Here is a 14204-nt window from a genome sequence, read left to right on the forward strand (position 1 = left end):
CCACTTTCCCTGCAAAAAACAAACCAACCCCACAATCCTCCCGTATTAGAATAGCTAAGAAAAAAGGTCAAATGTGTGTTGTTGCATTTTTTGTTTTAAAATTGCAGATAAGGATAAGTTATACATTCAAACAACTTTTTAAAAGAAATCACAGAATTGTAGGACTGGAAGGGACCTCGAGAGGTCATCTAGTCCAGTCTCCTGCACTCAAGACAGGACTAAGCATTATCTTGACCATCCCTGACAGGTGTTTGTCTAACTTGCTTTTATAAATCTCAAATGATGGAGATTCCACAACCTCCCTAGGCATTTATTCTAGTGCTTAACCACCCCAACAGTAGGAAGGTTTTCATAATGTCTAACCTAAACTGCCCTTTTAAGCCCCAAATCTAGGCCTATAGATTGTGTTAAATTTTCTTGAGGATTCCGTCACCAGAAAGGTATATACACTGACAGAGAATAAATGGGCCACAAAGAATACACTGTCCTTCTACTCCCTATTACAGAAAAGGCTACTATAACAGCAGTAGTTTAGTTGCTTGTCTAATGGTTGCAATTATTGCTTCCCACTAGAGGGCTTTATCTGGTGACTCAAGCCACTTCAGTACTTTACAGAAGTATACAAAAGTAGCACAAGACATCCAGAATAAGGAACATGTACATTTTTTCACTTCCTGACCTGCTGGAACTCAGATAACGTACCTGGGCACTAGGAAAAGGAGAGGAAGGAGAAGAAATCATCATTAGGAGCTTCATGAACAACTCATTCTAGATTTTTAATAGACTAGTACTGACTTCTAGCCTAAAATTATATATATATACACATACATATACATATACACACACACACACTCTCCAGTGAACATTCCTTGAAAGAGAGCAAAAGGACAGACATGAACAACTCTTAACTGAGTATGCATAAGAGCACACCCTGAAGGTAAGCCAACACCACAAGACAGAGTGAGTACAAAAGCATTTCACTGAGGTCTCTGATCAAGAATAAATTGTCTTTCATACTCAGGGCTGGTCTACACTACGGGGTGGGGTCGATGTAAGATGCGCAAACTTCAGCTACGCAAATAGCGTAGCTGAAGTTGAAGTATCCTATTCGACTTACCCCGCTGTGAGGATGGCGGCAAATTGACCGCCGCGGCTCCCCCATCGACGCCGCTTACTCCTCCTGACGAGATGGCGTACGCGCGTCGATTCAGGGATCGATTTATTGCGTCTAGATGAGACACGATAAATCGATCCCTGAGAGATCAATTTCTACCCGCCAATCCGGGCGGGTAGTGAAGACGTGCCCGAAGACACTGCTTTTAACTTCTGTTACTACTTCACATTTACAGAAACAAGTTTCCTCTTGCAAAATGTTTTTTTTAAATATAATTTTTTAATGTTCAGGGCTAGGTCCAAAATTCATCATAATCATCTTAATGTTGCCTTTGGCAGCTGTTGTAAAACACCTATAGAACCATATAGTGTATTTTTTATTATTATTGTTTCAGAGGCCTATTTCAATATTCAAGTTAATATTGGAGAACATTGTGGATCAAATACACTATAAAAATAAGCCTTAGTTCCAAAATGACTTGGATGAAAACAGATCTGATAGGCTGAAGACTGTTTAAATCTATATAATTATCTCCTAGTGGTAACACACTGTATATACTGAGCCTATAAATTCTCTTCAAAAACAGAGCAACACCCCACCAAATTTGTAATTATTTAAAATGAGCTTTTTAAAAATTAAGGTTAGCTGCTTGTTTTCCAAGGTACTGGAACTGTTGCCACTTCTTTATGATGAGACTGAGGAGTGATAAAAGACTGCTGTGCGCAGAAGAGGTGTTTTCTAGAGCTTGTTAAACTTTTACCCAGATCTCTTCTGTTTCTTTCTGTATCTATACTTTTGGGTAAGCAGCCCAATTCCAAAAGCATTTCCAAGCCCCAGTTTAAAATTACAACATCACTGTTTCTTTGCTGTGCCATCATTACTAGATCAGGATTTTTGATGCAGAGGTGGCTCCATGAGAGAAACTATGAAACTAAAACTCCATTTGATCATTTTTGAACAGCCTGTTAATCAATTTAGAGCAGAGCAGTACCATTCTAATAGCTAAGAGAATTATTTCTAAAAACAAAGTGCTTTATCTTCATTGTTGCTATATCAATATCAAGGCCACTATCTCTGATTAGGGCAACAAAGTAGCCTAGTCTAGAGACTAAGGCTGGAACACAGTGAGCACTTTCAGAATGGACTGGCTCACTTTAGGACACTGGGCAAGTAATTTAGGCCAAAATTGTTTCAACTGTCCACTAATTTTGTGTGTGTGTGTGTGTGTGTGTGTGTGTGTGTGTCCATCTGAACATGGGTCTAGCTTTTCACATGTGCTGAGAATAACTAGTGACGCTTAAAGAAAGGCACTAAGTGTCTCAAAACATACACCTGAAAAATGACACACCCAGTTAGTGGACACTTTTGACAATTTTTGCCTTAATCTATGAGTCTTATTAGCTGTCCTGTCCTGTTCTTTCAAAAGGCACTAATACTTACCTACCTTCGTAAGTGTTTTCAGATCATTGGAAAAAATGATGCCATGTAAGAGGAAAATAAATCAGAACTGGAAAAGCATTGATAATTTCAATGCAAGCTTCCCACATGGCCCTACCACTGAAACTTGACCTGGATCTGATAGGAATTCCACAAGTGAAAGGGTTGTTCGGTCCCCAAGTCCATCCAGTTCTTGGTCAATCTGTTTAAACAGCCAACAAGGGTGCTAAATATCATAGCTTAAAACCATTCACTAGGAAACTGAGTCCAACTCAGTGCACAGAAGTTACTGTACAGACATCATCTTTAGATCACTACTAACCCACAGTAAATTGGAACTGGTGACCGAGAGATGAAAGGTTGTATGTCATTTCTATTTCCCTGAGCTAAAAAAATCCCCCTATTTTTAAATGTAAACTAACTTCTTTATTAGAAATCTACACTTCACAATGTATGCATTTTGATCAATTTTACCTCTGGTTTGCAAACTGACAAATGCATACCTTGCCCGTTACATATTATTATTTACTCGCAAAAGTGGACTTAGAAGGTCTTAAGTCAAGGGAACATAGCTAAACAAACTGGAAGTGCATTATGTTTAAACTCCAGCTTTCTTTTACAGCCTTAGATATATTTAGTGTTCTATATTACTCTATGTAAGTATAACATGTAACTAAGTACTAAAAAGGGCAGAGTTCTGAATTATGCCAAAAGGCTAACATTTTTATACATCTATGTTTAAAGTAACAAGTTGAAGATTTAAGGGGGAGTAAAACTTTCACTACAGAAAAACTTAGAGTTCCCACTCTGCAGGCAATTTATTCATTTGCTGTGCTCTACCTGGTAAATCCTCCCTTCTCAATGTTTATTTAAAGCACCAGGTAGTACAAATATATAAATGAAACCACTTGCATACCTTTAAATATACAATTCTATGTGTCTATTTGATGCATTGCACTTTCATACATGTATAAAAAGGCAAGGATCATACCATGTATGCTCAGTATGATGTAAGTGTTCAGTGATTTGTTAACTCCAGGAAAAATTTCTTTAAATTAGGCCAATTTTTATATTTCTTATTCAAAACTACCTGCACATCATAGTAAATTTTTGAATTTGAGTTGTTATATCCAAGAACTTGAAAACATGCACATGCAAAACTCATCTGCAGAATTTGACAGCCAAAAAAAATCCTTTCCCACTTACATCAACTAATTCTGTTAAGTGCTTTTTTTTTTTTTTTGGGGGGGGGGGGGGGGGAGGGGAGAAGAGAATTGGGGCAGGAGGGTCAGTTTTCCAACTTAAATTCTTCTGGGGCAAAGACAAAACAAATAGTTACAGCCCAAAATGCAGATTTATTAAAAATCAATTAATCTGAAAATAAGAGTTTAGAACAGAAATATCAACTTAGTAAGTGTAACACTGTTAATGCAACAGATTATTTCCTTCTTCCTTTAATATCGGAAAGAAAATCTCTAAGCCAACAAAAATCAAAGTTAAAGTTAACAGTGTCCTTTGCCTGCTAGGTTGAATCAGAGTATTGAAATAAATTGATGAGTACTCCTCTAATTCCCACAACTAAACTCCTAAATTATCACTCCTTCCCCTACACTCCTCCTCACCATGCGCGCACACACATGCACGCGTGCGCACACACATGCACGCGTGCGCACACACATGCACGCACTTAGAGTCATGCATCGTGAATTACACCAGCTTATGCTACATTCCTGAAACAGAAAACAAATAGCAGTGTAGATGGACAACTTAAAATTAGCTAACTGGCTCAGATCCATAGGATCACAATTATATTAGCATAAAGTACTAAATCATGGACATCTAGGGCCCTATCCCGCTCCCACTAAAGTCAACATGAAAACCCCTGTATATTTCAATGCAAACCAAATCGGGCTGCTAAACCATTGCTTCTTCGTCTCCAAAGAAAATAAGTAAATTCATAATTAAGATAATAGACATGTGAACGCTAGTCTGTAAAAAACTCTACTTTAAATTCTTCAGTATTCTGTTAAAAAACATTTCAATAATCTCATCACCACTACTGCAAAACGTAACAGACAAGGAAATGGGACCAGTGAATTTAAGCATTCAAGAATTAATTTCTAAAGCAACACATAGGAGAAATATGTACAGTTTCTATTAAGTAAAGAGGTGCACACCACCCACACAGCTCTGGAAATACAACCCTCACTATCCCCAGTTTTTCTGGGGGAGGGAGGCACACAATAAGGACTGGTATTTGTAAGGGTGTTTGATTTGAGTGAGTATTGTATTATTTGATTGCCATCTCTAGTTAGTTATTTTCTGATTTCAGGGGAAGCTGATAGTTTTTTTATGTCATTAAACTTTTAATACTGTGTCAGACACCTAGACACCAGACTATGCATTTTTATTAATAATCCAAAATAAATAAAGTTATCTCTACAATGAACCTAGTTATGGCTTGATGTCAAGTTTCATTGAATCGTCATTCTGTGTGACTAGTCATGATTTTACTGGATTTATTTCCAATGACCATTTCAGTTATCTGTCCCTAAAATGAAAGCAAAACCTTCTTCTACGTGTCCTTTTAAGATTTAGTTCCTTTAAAGGAAACACTGTCAAAATGAAATGTCATCATTTCAAACAAAGGAGTAAAATTATGGTTTCAAGGTACTACACTCTTCTCTATTCGCTTAGGAATGTTTTCTTCTCCCTAGTTGCAATGTGTAAAACACCCACAACCCACCACATAAACAGGGAGAAATGACTGAGTATACAGGGGAACAAATGAAATTCTCTCTATAGAAAGTCTTAAAATCACATGTAAACAAACTAGAAATATACAGAATGTTTTTTCCACTAATCTTTGTAGTCACTTGTAACATCAGTAGGTAACACATTTTTCAGACAGCAGTGGGATTTAAGTATGTCCTTTCAAAATAGCAATTAAACAATGTTGTCTTCCAAGAAGTGAACCTGAATCAATGTGCATCTATTTGTCCAACTGAAGCTTGATCATACAAGCAAGGTATCAAAATCCATACGCACTCATAACTATACTATTTGAGCACCAGACAATGAATTTATCCTTACAACACCTGTGAAGAGCTCTGTGTAAGCTTGAAAACTTCTCTCTCTCACCAACAGAAGTGTGTCCAATAAAAGGTATTACCTCACCCACCTTGTCTCTCAAACACCTCTATAAAGCATGCAATGATTGTTTTCTTAGTTGTAAAATGGAGATGAAACAGAGAGAGAGTTAAGTGATTTGCCAAAGGTCACACCAAAAGTCTAACAGAGCCAGATCTTAAGTCCTGTCCTGTGCCTTGAATACAAAACCAGTTTAAACCAATGGACCAGTTTAAATCAATATATTGTACCAACATTAAAACCCATAAGTTACATAGTTACTCACCTACAGTATACCAGCTGGCATCTGTCAATTTGTTGATAACAGCTTCTTGAAAGGATCCATCAGGCATCTTGGTTTCAACCATTGCACCAACCTGCAATATAAAATACTTCAAAATTATTATGTTATACACACTTATAGTCCCAGATTCATACACTGGAGATAAACATACCAATTCTTCTAGAAAGATTTGGGGGGCGGGGTTGGCAGGGAAGAGACTCATTTAAGTTTCACTACCCTTGTGAAATGCATGCATTGGTTACATAGCCTCTGAAGTGAAAAAATCATTAGCCAAATCACATTTTATTCTGCGTTGGTTTTAGTTAGCAGTGGGCAGTGAAATTAGCATAACGGGATCCCTACTGTGACTTTTGTATTATAACAAAAGGTAAGGCTACCATTTATTTTTATTATAAATGTTAATAAATATCATGGCAGAGGTGCAGGAAAACAAGGATAGGTCATGGAAGTGGGGGGAGAATGGAGGGCTCGGACAGTGAGCCCACCCCACACTCACTCCACAGCAATGGGTCCTATCCTATGGGGCTGGGCTCACCTCCCCACACTGAGTGTTGTGAGCTGACCCATGTGGTCACAGCACTAATCAAACTTGGCCCTCTGTCTCTATATACAGAGGGGTGGACACACCAAACCTGAGAGGTGCTGTAACCGTCTGGGCCAACTTGCAACGTTCAAAGGGGAAAGGTGCAGCTGCTGCGGTAGTCACAAATTTTATTCAAATTCTAGATCTAAACCACTAATCCAACACTTTAACAGTATTAGTAGTGGTATATGTGTGTATAGGATAAAAAAATAAAGCCTGTGTTATTACATACATTTACTCTTTGAACTTAAACATCAAGTAGATACGCTTCACTGTCAACTGGACAATACAACAGAGTTTCTGAACTTGGTCCAGATTTTGACAACAGCATTTACTAGTGCCTTTGAGGTGGCAGCAGAGGAAGTAAGGACAAGGGAAAGGCAAAAACCCCAAGCAAATAAATAAGGGCTACCCAGTGTAAGGCCATTTCTACATTGAGTATTTTATATTAGTCACCTGTTCTAGCAGCTCCTGAGTGAACTGAATATACATCTTGTTTACTCCTGTCTAATGTCTGTATTTTAAATAAATAAATTAATGGAGGAGACATCCTATCTCCTAGAACTGGAAGGGACCTTGAAAGGTCATGGAGTCCAGCCCCCTGCCTTCACTAGCAAGACCAAGTACTGATTTTGCCCCAGATCCCTAAGTGGCCCCCTCAAGGATTGAACTCACAACCCTGGGTTTAGCAGGCCAATGCTCAAACCACTGAGCTATCCCTCCCCCCATTTTGCTTGACATAGTTGACATTTCCCAATTTATGTCTAACGTATTTACAAAAATAGTCTTACCTGCAATAACATTTCCATACAAAACTAACTATGTCAAAGGCATAGGGATAAACATCTTTTATAAACTAAAATATTAGCTAATAATGATAATTACTCATTCAGGGCCTGATCCGAAGCCAATGGAAGTTTTTCCATTGACTTCAACAGACTGTGCTTTAGATGCTCAACGTGTAAATGTCAATGTCTAAAGTGTCTAAATTTAAAATAATTACAATTTAATTGTACATTTGAAAAACATGCTGCATACATACTCTTAAAGGTCCTTTTACTTGGTCATCTTGCACTAACTGAGCTGAGTTATCCTGTTTCAGGATCACCTGAAAAATATTTTAGAAACACATATATACATTTTACTTTCATACTTCCAAAAAGCATGCACAACAATCCTTATGACAACATCTAAAAAGTTAAAAAATACAAACCCTTATCTGTCAAAATCACTAACATTATTTAGTACAAACAATATGACAGTGTTTGAACTTACCAGGAGCCCAGGTGCCATCTGAATTACCAAGTAAATACCATTCATTCAATACCCAACTTGATGAATCAGTTAGTAGTTAAGAGGATATATCACCTAAATCGAATCTCAGTCATACCAATAAAAAAAAATGTACAATTTTTTAATACAATTATGAGCTTGGACAATAACACAATCCTGGCTTTTCCTGCAATGGGCCACTAGGCTAGATGCTTAAGAGTTATACTTCTCTCACATCATCTGTAGCATTCACTATTAACAAAGCCACTGTATTTCCAGGGCAGAGAATTTCCTGCAGAATCTACTCTTTGCTGCAGAGGGCTTGTCTACATGGTAACAGGAACCAAAATAACTAAAATCAGTTGTAATTCACACCTTTAGTTATTTTGGTACAAGTCAGTATGTGGACATTCTTTAGAGTGCCCACACAAAGACACACACACTAAAGTTGTGAATTTAAACCAATTAAGTTTTTTTAATTCCAGTTACTGTGTACATAAGACCTAAGTTTTCCTTCCACAAAAAGTTATTGGTTCAGCTCTCGTGGTTGTGAAGACAACCTTGAAAATATGTAGACCTGTGTGTGGATACAAAATTTGTATCTGCATCCGATCCACAAAAATGATCCCCGGATATAAAGCGGATATCCACAGATTTCCAGGATTCTAGATATAAAATTTGCATCCATTTTCAATCTGCAATCCACAAAAATGGTCCATGGATTTGATGTTTGCCACTTCCTGCAGAGAGACTGCAAACAGGAACTTTAAGAAACGTAAACTGGGTCATTCATTTCCATGGACTGTTAACTCTGAAACTTAAAGATGAATGTAGGATGTCAACATTGTTAATTATTTTACTGCTGATCATTTTAACAGAAACATCTAGCTAATGCATTTATCCTACAATTCCAAAATGCTTCCCACATTTCTGCAGTGGCCAAGAGTCAAAACTACTCTCTTTGCATCTACCAAACTCTCCAAATTCCTCCCAGAAAACGTATACAACATAGTTATTCTTTGTCAATATAAAAATCTGTGGTACACTAAAACATGAACATGAAGACATATGTATTATTCATTTTCTTATTTAAGGTGCATGCAGGCGGACCCATGTGCTTGTGAAAAGCCCTACTGAACTCAATGGACTTGGCATAGGCACAAGATGTGCCCACACGCACCTAACTGCAAGATCAGGCTTAATTAATTAAAAATGTCATATTTTAAAATGTAAATGAGATAGCAGCAGCAACATTAGAGATCCCAGGGAACATACAGTGGAGTATTCAAGGCCCTAACTATGATCTAAGGAGAAAAAACTCACATATAAAAATAATCTAAATAGTCCGTGGACCGGTGCAGACCAAAAAGGTGGAAACCACTGCTTTCCACAACAATACCCTCATTCAAACGGATTTTAAAAAGCGCCACCAAAATCCCATAATTTGCTTGTTGGTGACAAGGGAAGAAGAGATTTGTTTTGAAATTCAGGGAAGGTACTTTGATATAAAGCGATGAGGTCCATATAAGCACCCAGATAGATAGATCAAACAGAACAACCAAAGTACAAAAGCACATAGAAACTAAGATGTGTACCAAAAAAGAATTGATTTAATCTAATTTTTTTGTCACTGTAGTAGCTCATATACAGTGTCCTGAATGCTAGGCTAGAAGGTAGGAAGTAGGAACAAAGTGGAAAGTAAATTTTTGGATCTACTCTGCATGCTGTGTAAACATGTATGTTTGGACTGTTTCATTCTTGATCTCCATCTTTTATAAAAGAGTGTTAAAAAAAGGAGAAGGAAAAAAAAAAAAAAAGCAATTTAGAAGGAATGCCAAAACAATAAAAAGTTTCCTCCTGTATCAACGTACACTAAGTTTTAGCACAATCCTTGCCTCGGAAAGACATTGCACAGAAATTTCATACAGCTACAACTTGCTGCTTTGAAACAGTTTTAAAACAGTTGTTTACATTTAACAGACATCTCATGGACAATTCTGAAAAACTGTTCAATGGAAATAATTTTCATCTCCTCTTTGCTTCCTAGCTATAAAAGACTGAGGATGTCTGCATAATACAGAATCTTTGCTCCTAGTTCTTATTGCTCACCTAAAGCCATAATGCTCTATTTATGCCATTGATTACTGTGGAAGTGATATAGTCACAAACAGAAGGTTATAACTGCAAATGAGAAATAAAGTAGCAAGAGCAGATAAACTTATTTTAAGAATTATTTTTATGCTAGTACCCTTGAAAAGAATTTTTTTTAGATATGACAAACATAATTGCACCAATATAGAATTACTTTAAAAAAAAAAATCTTCCCAAGAAATGTCTACAACTTTGTATAACCACACACTAATTTTAAGGGGTATGATTTTCCTTGACAACCCTTTTAATATATTTTCTAATAAAAAAAAAAAAACAAGGAAAGCAATAGCACTAATGTCATTAACCCTACCTTGACTTTCACCAGCCTTTTCACTGTCTTAATCTTTGCCTCACAAAAGGCACCACGGTACTTGGCACTGACATCAGTTCCCACTGTCAGGTAGGCAGGCTCATCTGCTGCCTAACAAAAGGAGAATAAATTAGAATAAGGTTTAGTCTTATATTTTACAAAAGTGTATTTTGTTAAAATAATAATAATTACGGTCTTTACAGTTTCATACATTCAAATATATACCCAAACTTTTAGTCTATTGACCATTTCTTAATTAGGTCATAAATGATGATTTATGTTGCTTCCCAATATTGCAGACAGCCTAATCTTTCTTTACAATAAGATCTGACATATGCTAAAATCTAGAACGTCAACTCTTTCCTAATAGTGGACCTTGATTTTGCTCCAATTAAGTCTGTGGAACATGTGAAGTGTTTCCCCTCCCCCCCCACCCCCCAGATATACACAGTTTTACCAAGGTGCTGTGCATAATATTTTAACCATATTTAAAGTTTCATTGCACAGGAATTGTTTCTAAACAAAACATACAACTTCAAACAGACAGTGTAAGAAAAGTGAGTGGTACACATTTTTCCTACGCAATTCTTTTCATGTCCCCCTTTTGCAAGAATGTACTAATAGTCATTTAAGTGCAGAAATACAATTTAAAATAGCAACTTTTTTTTTTTAAAAGGAACTTAAGTAACTGATGAAAAATGAGTAAGAATGGGCCAATGGTTGTGGTTTATGGCACTATTTTGCAGCATACACAAATCATCAGGATCCAAAGAAATAAATCAGCTTTGCCAGTAAATTTCAGCATATTGGGCTGGCTAAAAAGATTACATCACACTGAGTTTACTGATATACGTTTTGCTCCAGGAATCTTGACCCCACCTCCCCAATTTTATCAGTCTGACTGTTGTCTCAGAAATACCAGTTCAATAACCTCAAAGAGAATTGAAGCATATGCTTACAAACGGAGGGGGAAAGAAATAGAAGGATGAAGATAAGTTCAATACATTGCTATAAACAATACAATATGAAAGTGATATTTCATTTTGAATGCAGCTGCATCTCAGACAATTGCAATTTCAAAATTTATACAATCATCATAACGGTTATGTACTTAAAAATATCTTAGATTTCTGTTGTTTCAATGAAAAAAAAAAGTGTTCTATGGTGTTCTCTACATCAGATTTTCTGAAGCAAAACAGCAAAAAAGCTACAGAAAAGTTTGCTGTAATCTTTCAAACAAGTATATTAAATGTTATTTTTCTTCCTTGAAAGGTCTTTGTTAAGATTTATTTTTCCCCCAAAACATGTGCAAGTTTATCATTTTCAAGAACTTTTGTGTGTGTACCTGGGCATTATTAATTTACATTTTATTTTCTTTATTTGACTTTTACAATGATCAATAACCTTATGCCAAGTTACTATGTTAAAAAAACAAGCTACAGTAAAATAGGAAATCAATACATGCAATGAAATATTTTGTGTTGATAATGAACACAAATAATGAACTATTTTTTGCTCGTCTCTGCCTCTAAGAAGTGTTTCCCTCCACGTGACTTACCCTGCAATTGTTAAGCCTTTGCTCTGGAAAAACTGAAACTGCTAAGGAAGGACAAAAGCTGTGGTTTTGCAAACTCACAAAAGCTACAGCCAACACAGGAAGCATTTAAAGATAGTACTCCAAATGACAACAAGTCAAAGGCATCCTATGTTTCCAAAGTGGTGTTACTGCATAGGTGAGGGATTGGCATGAGCTGCCCTTCAGTGAGAGAGAAGAAATGGGATTTCATTCCATTCAACATGTGCCGATTTCCACAGCCAACTTTATTCTGCTGTTGTTCAACGAAGATACATTGATTTTTAAACCAATAAGGTGATTGGTGCAGGGAGAAGAGAAAGAGCACAAATGCTTCCCCTACTCATCTCAGGACCTGGACAAACTTACCTTCATCTTTGAAGGTTATTTGAGGGATTCCAGCTCAAAAGATTTCTCTTGACCCCAGTTATACAGAAAAAAGCTAGAAAACAAGAAAAGGAAGATGATCAGACACACATCTGCATACATGTGGATTTATTAAAAGGAAACATCTTGATCATGGGAGAACAGAATTCAGTTACAAGCATACGGAAGATTATTAAACACACCCCTCCACATTGTTTACACACACCCCTCCACCCTATGAGCACACCCACCTCTTACATCCCTAAAGCATTCCCTCCACAGGAAGCCTCCCAGCCCCACTTGCTGCCCTGTGTGTGCAGCTGGAGGGGACAGCGAGAAGTGCTGAAAAGGGGTCCTTGCTGGGGACAAATGGGCCCTTGGCGATCTGGGCAAGAAGCCGCTACTACCTCCTTTTCCTTCCCGCTTTGGCTGCCTCCTGCTCTTCCTCAGCCCCTCCGTGTGTCAGGTCGCCATTGCTCCCTCTGCCTTTGCACCATGTCAGGGAAGAAAAGGCTCCACACACACAACGTAGGCAAAAATAATATTACTACTACTACTACGAAGCTGCTCGCAGCCCAGCTGCTGGGACAAGGGCAGTTCCTGCGCAGGAGAGACAAGGCCCTGAGCCGCCTCCTTCCCCTCTCAACTTTCTCAAGCACAAGAAGAGAGATTACTTAGGAAGGACCCTCCCCTCCCCTCTCCCCGAGAAGTCTTTAGACTGGGACGCAGAGAGGAGTTAGACCAGGGCTTCCCCACACCCCCTACCTCCCCCACTAGCCTCCAGCCCCCCAACGCCTCCCCACAGCCCCTGCCTCCCCACCTCAAATACCTTCCAGCCCCCCACCGCCTCCCCACCTCAAATACCTTCCAGCCCCCCAACACCCCCCCCTTCTCAAATACCCTTCAGCCCCCTCCAAACAGACATAACCCAAACCCCACCGCTGCCAGGGGGTGGCCCTCCGCAGCAGCCCGGCGGGGGGTGGGGGGCTCGCCCACGGAGAGGATGGGAAGCGAGGTCCCCGTGCCCCCTGAAGCTGAGCAGGGAAGAGCTGATTGGCGACGCGGGAGGGGGGCGGGCAAGGGGAACCTGCCGACTCTCCCCCCCCCCCACCCCCGAGAGGGCTGACGGGGGCGTTCCCCTGTCCGGGCCGGGAGAGAAGACGTCCCCGTCCTCCCTGCCGCGAAGAGGGGTCCTCAGTCAGAGAAGGGAGGAGAGGAAGCGCCGGTCACCGCGCTGGGATGGGGGGTGGAGTTCGGCGGGCGAAAGGAGTCCGAGTCCCCCTCTGAGGGGAACCCAGCGGGGGGGGGGGGGGGGGGCTGCCTCCTCCGTGACTGGGGGAGGGAGCCCCGATCCCCCGCGTGAGGGGTTTCGGGGATCCCGATCCCCCTTCCCCCGGGACGGCAGCGGAGTTGCGGCTGCTGAGCCGCTCACTGCCCTCTTGCTCCTTCCCCCTACCTTTAAACTCAGAGCCAAGTAGGGATCTGCTGCGAGCCCGGCCCGGCCCCCAGCCCCGCTCGCGGCAGGCGCCTCAGAGACAGCAGCGGCGGCGGCGGCGGCGGCGGCGGCGGCTCGGCTCGACTCCGCTCCACCCCCCCCCCCTTCCAGCCCGGACTCGTACCGAATCACCAGCGATCAGCCAAATAACAAGCTGTTGAGCAGTAGCTGCCCTGCTCGAACTCCCATTGGCCCCTCGTGACGCCCAGGGGGCTCTACCCTGCCCGGATTGGGCGCCGCGGACAGCCCCCTCCCATTGGTCACAGTGTACCAGTGAGAGCCGATTGGTCAACAGACGACGCAGGTAAAGCAACGGAGACTTTTGATTGGTGAATCGGTGGAACTCGAGTCGATTGGACATTTCTGAAGTGAAGTACTCGTACACCTCACGCTGATTGGTTCGAACTGGATCCGGATGTAGCTTTGCGTGCGATGATTGGCAAGCGCGGAGGTCAGGAAGAGCAGCGGGG

At 40.1% G+C, this 14204-nt stretch overlaps 1 protein-coding gene across 9 annotated transcripts in view; it reads right to left on the minus strand.

Annotated features, from left to right (window-relative positions):
* Positions 1–13877, minus strand: part of ARID4A (AT-rich interaction domain 4A) — a 71316-nt gene extending 57439 nt beyond the window's left edge. For 7 of the 9 annotated variants that reach the window (XM_054026628.1, XM_054026629.1, XM_054026627.1 and 4 more), the window contains exons 1-5: positions 13696–13795; positions 12243–12315; positions 10301–10411; positions 7610–7675; positions 5967–6057 (exon numbers count right to left, since the gene is read on the minus strand). In XM_054026628.1, coding sequence (XP_053882603.1) covers positions 5967–6057; positions 7610–7675; positions 10301–10411; positions 12243–12248 — 274 coding nt within the window. In that variant the 5' untranslated portion in view covers positions 12249–12315; positions 13696–13795. Of the gene's footprint in view, positions 1–5966; positions 6058–7609; positions 7676–10300; positions 10412–12242; positions 12316–12646; positions 12827–13695; positions 13796–13858 lie in introns of those variants that run through there. The other 2 variants (XM_054026625.1, XM_054026624.1) reach the window with 2 other exon arrangements.
* Between the last annotated feature and the right edge of the window lie 327 nt (positions 13878–14204).

This window comes from Malaclemys terrapin, chromosome 4, assembly GCF_027887155.1.
Source record: "Malaclemys terrapin pileata isolate rMalTer1 chromosome 4, rMalTer1.hap1, whole genome shotgun sequence".
Taxonomy (NCBI): domain Eukaryota; kingdom Metazoa; phylum Chordata; order Testudines; family Emydidae; genus Malaclemys; species Malaclemys terrapin.